Genomic DNA, 16,668 nt, shown 5'->3' with positions numbered 1-16,668 from the left:
GAAACTCTAAACTATTTTGGAAAAAAAAGTTGCCAAATTTATCCTTCCGTTATTCTGTAAATTACATCTTAATACCAGAAATAGAATAGCTTTTATTGTAACACGGTCGCGTGGTGTTCTCACAATCCTTCTTCACGGGACCAATTAATGTAACCAGGCCGTCGCTAGCCTCGAGACACTAGGGCGAATCCTCTAGTCCTCTTGGCCACACTTTTATTTTGGTCTAGAGATGGACCCTTCAAAATATAACCAACCACTCACTGCTCATAGGAACTCATTGCTCTGATGCTCAGAGCACACAAAACGTTCATAATCCTAAGTCTGTGTGGCAATGCCTTTCTCGTTGGTTGCCCGCTCGTTGTGAAATGCTGCGGTTGAGTTCTTCTCGTAGATGCTCTTGTGACTGGCTGATATATCGCTTCTCTAAACTGTAACTTGATGTCAGGTTCAGGGTAGATCTGTGATAAACTGGGTTATTCTTCACAAGCAAAGCAATTCAATAATCAATAACTGGGATATTACTGTCTTATAAACAGAAAATAATTACTGTATAAGATAATTCAGGTACACTTCATGCAAAGTGAAGTTAAAATATTTGGGTTCTGAACGGTTTCAAGATGCAGGATTTTTTCAACTCGGATTCCTTCAGATAGTTTCTAAGTCAGAGGAGGAAGAACCTTTCCACTTAGCTCTTTTGGTGAGGTTTCCAACTTTTGTGCTAAAGCCCAAAAGCTTATTTCGGTCCCAAATGTTCGATACTCTACGTCGCACATGTCATAGTAGATAACGACTCAGTACGTATTCAAGTTAGAGGTAATATAGCCAACCAATTTGTCATCGTGAGCAGCTCACATTGTTGCTCTTAAAAACGGATAGAAAAGTTAGAAAATGTGCTGTCCAACAACCAGCCGGCTAGTCTCTTACATCTGCTAAAAACAATGGTTTTTAAGTTAGTAATCTCTCTCCTCTCTATACGATATTACCATTTCTCACTCTATCGTTTCCAGATGACCCTTTTTTTTCCTGAATCTCTTGTCCCTGTTTTTTCCTCTTCTTTCTATATGGTCCTGGATAGGACTTTAAACTATATCCAGTGGTGAGGGCCCCAGCTTGCGGGTTTTGGAGCCATCCTTAAATTACCATTGCTCCCAGGTCCACTCTTACCCGGAGTAGTAGTACCTGTTAGGGTCCCAAGTATGGAACTATAGAAACCGACTTGAAAATAACAAATATATTCAATTAAAATATTTTTCATCAAAATCTTTGGATTCGGCATTAAATAAGCCAAAAAGGGTTGATATGCCGTAAAACAAAAACAACCAACCAATCTTCTTTCTCTCTGAACTCATCTGCTCTCTCTCTCTTCCTTATTTCTAAAGAAAAATATATTTAGCAAGTCTTCGCGGCAGGTCTGCTCGTGTTATGTTTCCATAACCCTACAGACAAACAAACATGATAATCTTACTCTTATCACTGTAATTTTTGAAAAATACATTTTTTATTATTCTGCTAAACCATCTGGATTCTTTAGCAAATGTTATAATCCCTACAATTATATAAATGCAACTTTGTGTCTGTGAAACTGCTCCTTATAAACTCCGAAACGGATGAAAATATTTTCATAACTTTAGTGCATATGTTTGGGAGTGATCTTAGTTAAGCTTTGTCTCAGAATACCCCCCGATAATCGAAAGCGTTAATTTATCTATCATCGACAAAGCCAGTTTTTCCATGTCGTCGCTTAGCAACAATGATAGAACAACGGCCGTGAAAATTCTACTGTGGGTAAATTGATAACGTGTTATTTTTTTCTTTTCCTTTTGTTTTGCATATTGAAGTCTGTAGGTTCACACTTTGCACGTAATTTTTTTTTCATTAACTGCAAAGAATTTTATAAGACTTGAAAATTTACGTTTTTTATATAGCATGACGGGGTCAGCAGGTTCAAACCCCGCACGTAAATTTCTTAGTGTTTTTTTTTTTTTTTTTTTTTTTTTTTTAAGCTGGAAAGAAATTTATTTAAAATAATTTTATAAAAGAAACAGTAGGTTCTCGAGGGTGCAATGTAGAATAACATATTTTGGACTACATTACTGCATGGGGGAATGTGACGCTTTCTCCTGTGCGATTTCACGAATTTCAATGACAATAAAAATATAGGAGTGTAAAATATTCGTTGACCATCATTCAATCCGGACAACATCGGGTCTTCCTGTAGTACGTGATAATAACAACCCTGAGATGTATATAAAAAAAACCTAAAATACTTCATCCAATCTGAAGAAAGGAATTTCAAAGGATAAATTGCAATTTCAATCAGCCATCAAATGAATGGTTTTGTTTAATTCAATATATATGATCGACGCCGACTTCCAAATTCTCCACCTATATAAGAGCTAAGTAGTTCTGGGATGGAATTATGTTACCACATCCGGGCAGGTGTTTCTAGAAGCAGCTTATCATTTCTTGACAGTTCAAAATAGACTTCGTAGCCTAGTAAGGGGATGCCTTCTCTTGCTTGCAACCTCTTTCCCATGGAAAATACGGTTCGTGCCTGTCTCTATTCTATCGTTATTTTCATGGCAAGTGTTCGTCTGAGCTCCAATATATACACCATACTTGTCAAACTTTAATGAAATACACTTGTCTAGCTAAAACAACTATCAATAATTTCGCCATTCTTTATCTGTACCTAAATCTAAACTCCATAAAACAAAGCTTTCTTAGAACCGCACGCGTGTTGAACTCTTGTTTTCCTGCTTTTTGGCTGACTATAATAGGGTAGACTTCAAGTTCAGTGCGAACAATATCTTGATGAGCCGTCACCTTGAGTAATCCACTTTAGCAAAATTTTTTTTTTTTTTTTTTTTTACACAGTGATCACCACTTATCAAGGTCCGGAAGCCACTCAGGGATAAGGGTTATTGCAAGTACATTACGTTAGTGTGGAGATTTGATGAAGTGTTTACTTAAGGGGGCGGTTCATTAGGAATTTGTTAACGTTGGACTTGAAGACATCCAAGTTGTAGTCAGGTGGGAAGCAGGAAGACGGAACAGAGTTCCACAGGCGTGCAGTTCTAAGAAAAATTTACGTTACTAACGATAACTGCGATAATACTCCTTTGAATACCGTACACACTTTAACCCTTATCCTCGAGTGGCCTCCGGGCCTTTATAAGCGAGGTTCCTTTATAAAAAAAAAAGTGCTTCCGCCTGGTTCGGAGTTGTGTCGAACTTGAAACAAACTGAAATGTTGATAAAAATGTTTTTGTTTTTTTCTGGGAGATTCAAAATCAATTTTAAATGTCGCAGATAAAGACTTAATTTGGTTTCTCCCAGGCATTATTTGTGATAAGCAGGGGGTGAATTCTATCAAATTTTCATAACTTATGTACTGATCAAAAAATTTCTTTATGTCCCTTATTCTTTTGTAATCTATAATAGAAATCTCACCTGTCTGTTTAAATGTATGTATATTTGTAGGTCTCGCAAAAACATCCGACAGATCTTCACGATATCAGTGTAAGTTTTGAAAATCGACGCTTTGGACGACAAATATCGAAAAATTGGCCAAAAATGCCTTCACGTTCAACGGAGAACTTTTCTACAAGGAGGGATCGCTATTTTCGAAAGTTATCCCCTCTTTTCGATTGTATACCCTTAATTTAAACCTACGTCACTTCCGGTTTGGCAATGGGCGCAAGAGCAAACACGTCACGTTTTTTTTTTTCAATTCTTTTCCTCCTCTGTGGTACGAGTTCGAGCCTGCCTATTACCACTTTTGCGCTCTCAATTTTCCTTTTTTCTTCTTGCTCAACCAACACCATTACACACACCTCTTTCTTTTCGCCTTCGCGTCAAGGGACCGAGCCTTCCTGTCAACGAGAAGGTTTTATTTTATTTTTTCTCAACCCACATCTCCAAACACTCGGACAACGCCGGGCACAGAGGCTAGTCTTTAATAATATACATCTCACATGTCTGTTTAAATGTTTGTATGTCTCGCCAAAACTTTCGACAAAGGCAACGTGTTTTAACGAGATAAGTATAGTTTCGGAGATCGACCCTTCGGATGACAAATATCGAAAAAGTTGGCTTAAGAAAAAAAAACAAAAAAAAAAAAACATTGCCTTCAATCTCCACTGGGGACTTTTCTACAGCGAGAGGTCGCTTTTTTCCGATATTTTCGATTCATTAAAATATAAATTTATAACTTAAAATATTGCAGTATTAAGATTTTTTTAAATTAAATTTATAACAATCAGTTCTTAATGCTGTAATATTTTAAGTTATAAATTTGTTATATATTTTTTACTACAAAATCTTGTCCTTTTCTTTTCCAGTTTTAACAACTATTCCTTTACTTTTCCATGTTTAAGCTTAATCATATTAATTTTCATGCTCGCATTTTCTATTGTAATTTATCATAGATATCGATGGTTGGGAAGACGCGTTATAATTGTTAAAGGAGAGCAGCTTATTCTTGGTAGCATTTAATATTACTATTTAATTGCGGTTTCACTCCACTATGGTTTGGAATACTTTCTCTAATGATTCTGCCATTACCTTAGATTCATGTACATCCGTTTCTTCCTCGTACATGTTATAGAGCGCTGTATCATCGCGGCAAATACGCCCATCTTATATATATATATATATATATATATATATATATATATATATATATATATATAAGTACAAAGTAGACTTCGTGGCTTAATGGGGGATGCCTTTTCTCTTCCCTGCAACCTCTCTCACAGAAGAGACGTTGAAAGCCTATCTTTGTTTTATCGTTATTTCCATGGCAGGTGCTCGTCTGAACTCCAATCTCTGCCCCCCTCCTCGCCAATCTACAAAAAACACCCGTCTGTCAAAAACTTTCCCCACTATTTATCTATGCCTAAATCAAAACGTAGATTCCATGAACAAAGCTTCTTTCTTAGAACTGCACGCTTGTAGAACTGTTCCGTCTGCCTGCTTCCCTCCCGACTACAACTTGGATGTCTTCAAGTGCAACGTAAACAAATTCCTGATGAACCGCCCCCATCCTTAAGTAGACACTTTAAATATCCACACTAACGTACTGTACTTACAATAACCCTTATCCCTGAGTGGCTTCCAGGCCTTGATAAGTGGTGACTACCTTGTAAAATATATATATATATATATATATATATTAGTGATGGGACGATTTTAAAATATTTTATACATTCCGTTCTAAATTTTCGATTCTGATTCTTTTAAAATTTCTAAATAATTAGATTTTTTTAAAAATAAATTTTCAAATTATTACATAAACCCCTGGGAAATTTCCGCGTATATTTTTTCTCAAATATTTTTATTTGTAGTTGATTGAACACTTTACGACAACAAAAGATTTATTTCGATTTTTAAACAAAGCCAGATTGTAACAGATCGCCGTTAGTGTACAGCATGCTACTTGAAAGTTTTCGTAAACAGTTGAAAATAGCAGACGATTGGAAGAAAAATGAGAAAACGATGTATAAAAAAAAAAAAAAATTTTTACAAATTTTAGAATACCATTTTTAACATGAGGAGGGCGTGGACTTTGAGTATTATGTGCCTTTCTTCTATGAATGAAGTTTTAATTTTATTTTAATTATAAAAATTTGGTGGGTTATTAAATTGATTTACTGTTATAAAAAAAAACAAAAAAAAACATGCAAATAATAAAAATAATATCACAAATTTGTAAATTAACTATCAGCTAAATCCCCATTCAAAAATTAAATATTACTTTTATACGTGATTACGTGTGACGGGAAGAAAATTAATCATTTTAGTATTTAGAGTGGAAAATCAGTTTCGAATATAAATTTAGCGGAAAAACGTCAGGTTTCAATTCGCCATTTTGGTTCGCCAAATTTAATTTGATCATAAAAAAAAACTTATTTGTACATTTTTATCTAGCGAATAAACATAAAAACATAAAATTACATATGAAGAATCACAAAGTTTCCTAAATCCAACAACGGAGCTAGAGTCGATGTTTTATTTCTTAAGCAAAAAAAACTTTTTTGATAAATCTCTATTGCGTGTATGGAGAGAATAGTTAAGAAAGCCCGTCTCATGTCAAGAATGAGTTTCAACATAATAATGTATTTAGAAAAGCATTCCTAACATTAGGAGCGATTCCTGTTAACTATTCTGTACCTTCCCTCTTTGAAATAATGTTAATATTTTTTCTCACAATTATACTCATTGGGTCGATTAGATTGATTTGTGTTACTGTAAAAGAAAAACAAATTAAAGATAATACTACTACTACTAATAATAATAATAATAACAGCAGCAGCAATTATGTTAATCCCTTTAGCTAAATCACTTCCCCAAAATGGGATTCTACATTTTTAAATGATTATATGATAAAAAAAAAAATCTTAATTTCGCTTAGGAAATCTGTTTTGCACATTAAACGTAAAATGATGCTCATTTTCGGTTAATTCTTTCTTAATCGCTCAAAAATCGAAAATTAAACAAAATACTCGCAAAGCATAACATTTTCGACCGATTGCTAACATTTATTTATGTTTTTAATTTTCGATTTTGAGTGGCTATCAATTGTCCTTCTGTCGGGGTCATTTGGCAGCCATTTTAAAAATTCTAACACAAAGAGGAGACACAAAGGTTGTTTTAAACCAAAAACACATATTAAAAGAAGTTTAAACACAGATGTATTCATGTATGTAGAAGAAGCTTGCCGTTGCTAACATTTGAGTATTTTTTTGTTTTTCTTTTTCTGTTAATTACAGTAGTAAATGTCCCGATTCAAGTTTTTGGGTTTGTATTACTGTACACATAGATTCGAAAAAGTTGTCAAAAAACAAATATATAACAAATAAACGTTATCAAAGGCAAGATAAGTTACTTTTCTACCTAACTGGATATAATTTTCGTGTTATTATTCAATGTAACATGTTTATTCACCTCGAAAAACATACAGTGTTTACCGATGTATTGGAAAATTCTAAATGGCGCCCAACTCTCTCTTTAACACGGTAAGTAAGGGAAAAGGTATTATAAATAATAAACTCGACAAAATGCTGTTAGATATTCGCTCAATATATGTTACCGTGACATAAGTTAACATATATTCGGTGTTTTTTTAATAGTATTTTGTCTAGTTTATTATTTATAACACCTTTTCCCAAACTTACCGTGTTAAAGAGAGAGTCGGGCGCCATTTTGAATTTTCCAATACTTCGGTAAACACTGTATGCTTTTCGAGCGGAATAAACATGTTACATTGAATAAAAACACGAAAATTATATCCAGTTAGGTAGAAAAGTAACTTATCTTGCCTTTGATAACATTCATTTGTTATATATTGTTTTTTTTTCACAACTTTTTCGAATCTATGTGTACAGTAATACAAACTCATTCTTTTTTTTTTGGTAAATGTAGATATAATTTCCTATTTAATTAAGAACATCTTTAGAATGTTTTCTCTTTTATGTATCTCATCCAAATTTTTGATGAACTCATCGGAGATTTTCAGCTATATTTTTCACTTGCATCTAAAGAGAAGTGCCATAAAACTTTAATTATTTCAGAAGAAGCTGATGACAAACACCGCCAATGTACAGCTGGTGCCAACGAAATAAAAAAAACCCTGTCCAAAGTATTTAAAACCTTTTAACCATCAAATGAACTCCCACAGATAGAGGCATATAGCAATTTAGCGAATAGATGCAAAAAGTTTAAAGGGAATAAGCATGTTATATCTCGATAAATAACCAATAAATAAACTAAACTCAATGTTAAATCTGTAAATGAGATTTATAACCCATTCTGCGGTCCTTTTAGTCTTATGTTGTAAATAAACAACTTCTAATAAAAAAAATGTGATTGTAAAAAACGGTTTGGAATCGGAAATTAAGTTATAATTTTTCCGATTTCGATACCCCCAAAAGTTCCGATTTTTCCATTTGATCGTCCAACACACACACACACACACACACACGATTGATTGTTGCTATTTCTTCTGATGAGTTAAAGGCACAATAGATTCACTGATTGATATAATAATTGTGATTGATTTTGCGCTATGAAACAGATACTGTAAAAAATTGTAAAAGTCAACTGAATTAAAGAAATAATAAGATGGTCAACGTCATGAATTTTAGAAAAAGGTTTTGTCATTTATTCTCTCATATATATATATATATATATATATATATTCATTCTCATGTGTGGCATTATATCTGTTAGCACAGGAAAAAAGGGGAATTCTGTAAATGCAGAGTATGTGCAGATTTCCTCAACACTATAATTATAGATTGGAACTCTGAAATATGTCAGTTAAAAATGATTGCGAAAATAAAAAACGTTTTATTTGTAAGAGGAAGTATGATTATTGATATTCTTGTGATAATTCACGATTCGACAAGATATACGTGAAGAAGGGCGGCGGTCACATTGGCCGAAACGTTGTGAGCATAGTCCGAAAAATAAAAAGTAAAAATTGGAAAATGTGATAAAAGTAAAAAAAATAAAAAATAAAATATGATATTGGTTGTGAAATGTTGCTTGAGGTCAAAGATAATTTGTATATATTTTTTTTGATCGTTTGTTTTAGATATATCCGTCCCGAACGCACACATGAAGTTTCACCCCCAACGCACAATAAAAATGCTGGTCCATTAAAGATAAGTTACCTGGACATATTAAGAGGAACGATAACATTGACCCTTCTATTGATCATAGATGTGACTTTACGAAAGACATTAAATGGAGAGGAACTTCGTTAAATGACGTCATTACATTTTCACAAAAGGCCTTAACAGCCAGACACTTCAGCGACGTGTGTTTCGCAGGGGTTTGCAAAAGACCCATTTCCTTTAATCTACAAGAGAGACAATATTCATCATATTTAACCGCTTTGAAATCGAAACCGTGATCGATTATCAAACTGATCGTTTCCGGCGATAGATTTGCAGTCTCGATCAAATCATGGAGTATAGTTTTCCCAAGTCTGTCGGAGTTGTTGACGTCGGCCTGGTGCCCGAGGAAAACACGTTCGATGAGAAATCTATACGAATTGGCGCACTTCTGGAAAAGACTTTTCTGGCAAGGACCACGAAGATCTAACTCTATCAGATGCTTTATCGAGTAGTATAACCAATTTATATTTCCTCGAAACGCCCAGTGTATATAACTGAAACACTGTATGATGGTAAGCACTAAGTGGTCTATCTTAAAACCATGAACGCTTCGTTGTTCCGGCTCCATCTGACCTAACCGAGTTTTAATCTGTTCTATATAATTTGTGAGCAGATCCAATATTTTCAGCGCATGCAATTTTTGCATATTCCCACGCTTAAAGAAACATGTCATTAATTCTTCAGCGTGAAACAACATTCGAAAAAATTGCGTATCCTCCATGGATTTCAATTCGTTGAAGAAAAACTCGCATAAACGTACATATAGCTCAACTTCTCTGACGTTCGATGCGGCCAGGGTATAAATATGCGCAGTATACAAAGAGAATTCCGATATCGAATCTAAAAACAGTAATGGCGGAATATCGTTGGCGTTAAATAAGTTAATAACTTCATCTAATTTCCCGTTTTGATGTAGAGTTGTAAACATTCGGGTTTCGATTGGTTTTCTACGGAGTTCTAGCGCTTTCTGCCAAAAGCTACGTGCTTGTTCTTTAAAATTAGTAACGTGGAACTTACAGCACCGCATCTCATAAGCCATAGCGAGCTCTTCTGTTGTATATGAACCATTCTCCGCTACTTTCTCTATAACATGGCGAGGGGAAAAAAATACTGCATAATACAATGCATCGGTGCCTGAATCCTCGATTAATCTGACCTGCGTATCTTCGAGTTCGAGCAAAAAATTGATCAAACCATACATTCTGCGTTTAAGCGCCAGAATCAAGCACGTCACACCAAATCTGCCCGTCAGATTTATATCCGCGCCTGATGACACGAGTAGCTTGAACACATTTAAATTGCCCATAGAATTAATTAAGCAGGTTTCCCCCACAGAGTTTCGTTGATTCGGGTCTGCTCCATCTTCTAGTAAGAGTTGCACAATTTCAGGCTTATGAAGCGAGCACGCATAAAATAGCACGGTTATTTCATTTGATGAGAAGACAATTTCGGTATCGGCTTGATAATACAAAAGGGTTTTGACAAGAATCGGAGAATCGATGAAGGTCGCAACAGCGAGACAAGTGAATTTTCTTCCCCTAATCAAAATGTGGCTGTTCGGATCGGCCTCGCATTCTTGTAAAAAGTATATCGCGACTAAAATCAGTTTACGTGTTATTGCTTGGAAAAGCAGCGAGGAATTATCGTGCTGGATGGCGACGATAAATCGTCTCTGCTCGGGCGGATATGACGTAAGGATGTCAAGGACTTCCACTTCCTTGTTCATTTCTAATAATTCAGCAACTGTTCGAGAAATATTCCAAAGACTCATCATGGATTCTGAAAGAGAAAAAAAAATGAATGTTTTGATGGGAAAAAGAAAAAGAAAAATGCCAAAAGGAAAAAACAATCATTGAAATTTGACAGTTGATGGGCATAAAACATTTTCAGAAATAATAGTTTTATGTTAATTAAAAAATAAAATACTTGCAAAGTATTATCCATAAAAATTCACGTGCAGACGCCATGAGTTTGGTTATCGCGACAGCCAAGGTGAAATCCCAAAATGGGCATTTATATTAAAGAGAAAGTATGTATTTGCAATAAAGTTTAATCCCCCCCCCCGCAAAATATAAAATGTTACAAATTATCGGCTTCTAAAGTTTTTTTGGTAGAAATAGGCTTTTTTTTTTTTTTTTTGAAGAGTAATAAGGATTAGGTGGAGAGAAAAATATTTAAAGGGGAGAAAGATTAAAAACAAAGATGAGGTGGATGAGAAGGGAATAAGGGGTTAGAACCAAAGTGGAACACCGGAACAGAATAGATGAAGAGGATGGGGAAGCGAAGAACAGGTGAGAGGAAGAAGAGGGCGTAGAAAGGAAAAGATGGTTGGTAGGTTTTTGTTTTACGGCATATCAACCCTTTTCAGGTTATTTAATGACAAATTCAAAGATTTTGAAGAAAATTTTTTTTTATAGAATATATTTGTTGTTTTCAAGTCGGTTTCTATTACACCCATAGTTGGGACCCTAACAGGTACTACCACTCCGGGTCAGAGTGGACCTGCTAGCAATGGCAATTAAAGGGTGGCTCCACACTCCCCAAAGCCCGCAAGCTGGGGCCCTCACCACTGGATATAGTTTAAGATCATATCCAGGACCAGAAAGGAGAAAGAGAATGGGGGGGGAACAAAGGAAGGATATGGAAAAGGGTAATCTCCAAAAATACCGTTAGGGCTTACAACGTGGCCGCCAGAAGAGTCACGTGATCCGGTTGATCCAAAACATGAATCGTGCAAATGGAAAACGCAGCCTTAAAAGCAAACTTTGACAAACAATCACAATTTGTTTGTATTTAATTTTTTGTTGATATAATGTTATAAAAATAGGCAAACTTTGAGAAACAATCTGAGGTTGTTTTTAGTTAAAACAGTGTTCATAAAAAGTATTTTATTCAGAACAAACAAGTGGTCGACTAGGTGTATCAGAAGTTTGCTTTAAATTTGCGTTTTCCGGTTTCGTAATACGGCGATTCATGTTTTGGATCAACAAGATAACGTGACTCTTCTGGCGGCCATGTTGTAAGCCCTAACGGTATTTTTGGAGATTGCCTGGAAAAGAATAGTGGACGGAAGAAAAAGAAATGAATAAGAAGAATGTGGAAAATAGCTCTTTAAAATGTTGGCAACCTTCAGTTGGTTCTTGCTATAGGAAGACTAACAGCAGAGTCAAGTTGATCAAAAAATTGTCACATGCCGACTCTTATGCTTCATTTGTTTTATAAATTGCGTATTATACGGTCATTGTGATTTATCAGTAGTCTGAATATCATGTTTGGCGTTCTGTAAATATCACCGAGTAGGTATGAGACGTATAGACACAGACACACACCTGGCCGGAAGAACAAAACCACAGCTCATTGAAACAACTTTTTAGAAATAACATTTTTGTATTTATTCGAAACTACTTGCAATGATATAAAAGATACCTGTAAATGTTGTTAGAAGCTTAGACTTGCCTATAACAGCAGTGCAGGTGAAATCCAAAAATGAGTATTTGTTTGGGGGATGTCTGGATGTTCCAAGTTATATAAACTATACCTCCATATCGATTGGCAGTATTGTTTGAAAGAAAATAAAATAAAAAAATAATTCAAAAAATAAAATAAAATAATTTTATCAAATTCTATGTGTGTTTCGCCTTTCTCATTACTTTTTTTTACCGGGAAGTTGCAATACAGTGAAAATTTTTTTGGAAATAGAATAGAGAAACAGGTTTAATATCATGCTTGGTTCTGACCTTCGTGAATATAAGTAGGCCTGTGCAATAAAGTCGCGTGGTATGCTAACGTCACAGAATTAGGTAATAGGCGATAAACACCTATTACCAAAGATGGTCATTTTCTGTTTCAAATATCAAAGAAATTGCCAGGTCATTTATATAACTTGTCAAAAACAAAAAAAAAAAAAATTTTTTTTTTTGAATGATAAATTATTTAACAATTGGACACTGGCAATTAAAGAAAAACATTTTTAAATTTTATAGTTTTAAAAGTGTTTTAAATTAATAATCCAGACGTCATTTTTATTTTTATTTAAAAATAGACTCGTTTTTCAAGCAATTTTTAATTTAGATTTCTTTTACAATTTTTTTTTTTTTTTGCGAATACAAATATGTTAAATTATTTTCTGGTGCAAGTGCAGAGAGTGATCCGCGCTATTTTAAAAATCGTATTTCCAAGTTTAATTAAAGTTTTTTTTTATTCAATTGTAAGGTTTAAATATAGAATAGGTACAAAATACCCCCTCCCCATATTAAGAATGTTTTTTTTAAATAACGTTATTATTTACGTCCGCATCACTCTCTGCACTAGTACCTATTTTCTTGTGAATAGGTATTTTCTCGGTACTTATGCCCCTTTTGAACCGGGCTAGAATAACATTTAGAAAACCATTAACATGAGTGTTTTGTAACTATTCTGTATTTTCGAACAATTTAATAAAAAAAAAAAATAAATAAGGGATATCGTAAAGCTTTAATTTGAAAATAATGCAGTTCACTAAGTGCACAAGAACCATTATTTCTTATAAGTATCTACAAAGTGATTTTTTTATTTTAAAAAAATTCAAAGTTTTGTTTTATTTAAATAAAATTTATATTTACATTATGTGTTTATAAATTTTAGAGGTTTTCATTAAGTATTTATAATTCGTTTTTTTTTTTGCTTGTTTATCTAAGTATTTTTTGTTCAAATTCAGTTTATCGATATTCAGTTTTACGGTATTAAATTCTATACTACTTAAAACATACGATTATTTTTATTAATATTTCTTTATATTTTACAATCATTTTTTTTCTTTCTAATACAGGAAATTAGAAATTCTGCTTTTGTAAATATATTTTATAAGAATTTATAAAAGTTATTCTTGTTAAAAATTTAAACTTTTTTTTTTTTTTAAATAAAAGCATATTACTTTATATTCTTTTCTTTTCGGTCATTTCACATCGTAAACTGTTTCGGCTGGCTTAAATGTTTTCAGATTTAGTCAGACGATACAAAATCGCTCCGACTGTGTCTTTATTGCTGTCGGACTGAAGGATGGTCCGATTTGTACCAAGGAAATCCAACCTCCCACACGTTACTTTTTCTCAGACATTTTTGTAAGCCAGAGTGCACTTCAACTAATGCGTTGGCTTTTTTTTTTTTTTTTTTTTAGAAGCCTCACTTGACCTGGTGTCTAAACGCTTCCACAAGAGATATATAAACTTACAAATGCAAAACCATGTCAGAGTTTAATTTTTTTGTACCTTCATCTTTTTCCGACAAAATAAAATATATTCATTCAATGCGAAAAAAAAAAAAAATTATTAAACCCAATTTTTAACTCGGGATGGGAGTTTTTGAAATCCTTGTTTTATTAAAAACGATGAAATATTACCTTCTGGACAAACACGGACAATGAGTTTCCGTTTCATAAATTCTCTGATGTTGCACAAAAAGAAGAAAAAATCTGTTAGTGAAGTTTTTACGTCAACACTTGAAACCGATTCCGTAAGTATTGAAATCCTCTGGGTACCCATTCGTTATAAGCACCGAATAAAAAACGGTGTAATGGGCTTGGCTTAAAACGACATAAGGTTCTTCTTTCAATCATGAACAGAGTTTACAGTCTTTTTTTTAATAGAGATTACCTAAAATGGACAGAATAGTTATCTATTGTCCTTTCCATATTAAAAAAAAGAGTTTAAAATTTAGAAAGCCATTCTTAACACTAGGAAGAGGAATTATTAGCTATACTTTTGCGAAAACAGAATGCGTAAAGAAACACATTTAATAAATGTCTATCATTTAATTGGAAACAAAATTTTAACAATTGAACAAATAAGTTTAAGAAACATTTAAATCAAAAGGTGCTAGTGCACTTACTGATCCGGGTTATTTTTAAAATCCTATTTCCAAGTTTAATTAAAGTTTTATATGTTTTTTATTCAATTGTAAGGTTAAAGTATAGAATAGTTACAAAACACCCTCCCCATGTTAAGAATGGCTTTTTAAATAATAACATTATTATTTCAGCATGGATCAATAAGTGAACTAATACCAAATCAAAAATTATTTTTATCTAATTTTCCACTAAACATAAAATTGAATCTAACTTTGATTTGGAATTTAAATATTCAGAAATTAAATCTGTTTTACCTGTGATGACGTCACGTCTTGCTGAGCACAAAAAACAAAACGTGTTTCCTTATTTTAAGAATTGCCAATGGCCACTTTTAAATTTATCGGTACAACATTTTGATGTCTAATCACAGTCCCGCACAAAATTAAAAAAAAATATCGAAATTATAACAGAAAATTAATATTCAAGTTTTCGATATTTTAATTGAATTTTTATACAAAAGATTTACTATTCGATGAGATTTTTACTAGTGTCAAATCATATTTTTAATTTCTTGTTTGCATACAACCATTCTTCATATCTTATGCAATATCTGAACTGAACTGTTTGAACCGTAATTCTAAACTGACCGTTTTATAATAATTCTGATTAAAATTATGCGTTGTGTTTATTTAGGGGGGGGGGCGCGGTTCGGTTCAAATTTTGTAGAATCACCATCATATTTACATTAAAAAAAATAATTATAAAATTTGGAGTTGGAGTGTTGGGACTAGAAGAAAGACTTGATGTTGTTCCTGATTGGATTAGAAATAGTATGTTCATTTTTCATCCAAGCTATGACACCATTGCGAACACTTTAATACGTATGCAATATTTGAATTGAACTGTTTTTAACCTTAATTCTAAACCGATCGTAATGAATACTTTTGTAAGATTTTAACAATAAAAATTAATAAATGTTGTCATAATTTTGTTTCTTTGATCGTAATCTGATATAAACTAACTATCTAACTATCTGAGATAAACTAACTATCTAACTATCTGATATAAACTAGCTATCTATCTGATATAAACTAACTATCTAACTATCTGATATAAACTAACTATCTAACTATCTGATATAAACTAGCTATCTAACTATCTGATATAAACTAGCTATCTAACTATCTGATATAAACTAGCTATCTAACTATCTGATATAAACTAACTATCTAACTATCTGATACAAACTAGCTATCTAACTATCTGATATAAACTAACTATCTAACTATCTTATATAAACTAACTATCGAACTATCTGATATAAACTAACTATCTAACTATCTGATATAAACTAGCTATCTAACTACCTGATATAAACTAGCTATCTAACTATCTGATATAAACTAGCTATCTAACTATCTGATATAAACTAGCTATCTAACTATCTGATAAAAACTAGCTATCTAACTACCTGATATAAACTAGCTATCTAACTATCTGATATAAACTAACTATCTAACTATCTGATATAAACTAGCTATCTAACTATCTGATATAAACTAACTATCTAACTATCTGATATAAACTAACTATCTAACTATCTGATATAAACTATCTAACTATCTGATATAAACTAACTATCTAACTACCTGATATAAACTAGCTATCTAACTACCTGATATAAACTAACTATCTAACTATCTGATATAAACTAGCTATCTAACTATCTGATATAAACTAACTATCTAAGTATCTGATATAAACTAACTATCTAACTATCTGATATAAACTAGCTACTAACTACCTGATATAAACTAGCTATCTAACTACCTGATATAAACTAGCTATCTACCTATCTGATATAAACTAGCTATCTAACTATCTGATATAAACTAGCTATCTAACTATCTGATATAAACTAACTATCTAACTATCTGATATAAACTAGCTATCTAACTATCTGATATAAACTAACTATCTAACTATCTTATATAAACTAACTATCTAACTATCTGATATAAACTAACTATCTAACTATCTGATATAAACTAATAATCTAACTATCTGATATAAACTAGCTATCTAACTACCTGATATAAAATAGCTATCTAACTATCTGATATAAACTAACTATCTAACTATCTGATATAAACTAGCTAT

The 16,668-nt window shown here is 32.8% G+C and overlaps 1 protein-coding gene across 1 annotated transcript; it reads right to left on the bottom strand.

Annotated features, from left to right (window-relative positions):
• Positions 1-7,284: 7,284 nt before the first annotated feature.
• LOC145246476 (uncharacterized) lies at positions 7,285-14,931 on the bottom strand. Its single transcript, XM_080108095.1, has 2 exons — positions 14,823-14,931; positions 7,285-10,463 (listed from the first exon to the last, which is right to left on the bottom strand). Exon 2 carries the CDS (start codon positions 10,456-10,458, stop codon positions 8,722-8,724), a length of 1,737 nt encoding a protein of 578 aa, XP_079964221.1. The 5' UTR covers positions 10,459-10,463; positions 14,823-14,931; the 3' UTR covers positions 7,285-8,721.
• Between the last annotated feature and the right edge of the window lie 1,737 nt (positions 14,932-16,668).

The sequence above is a fragment of the Euprymna scolopes genome, chromosome 24 (genome assembly GCF_053919585.1).
Source record: "Euprymna scolopes isolate OS-2025 chromosome 24, ASM5391958v1, whole genome shotgun sequence".
NCBI classification, from domain to species: Eukaryota; Metazoa; Mollusca; class Cephalopoda; order Sepiida; family Sepiolidae; genus Euprymna; species Euprymna scolopes.
Note: the sequence above shows the minus strand (reverse complement) of the source record. Positions and strands in the feature narration are given on the sequence as shown.

Excerpts from the sequence above, each read along its gene's own strand:
- LOC145246476 (XM_080108095.1), bottom strand. The coding sequence starts at position 10,458 with ATGATGAGTCTTTGGAATATTTCTCGAACAGTTGCTGAATTATTAGAA.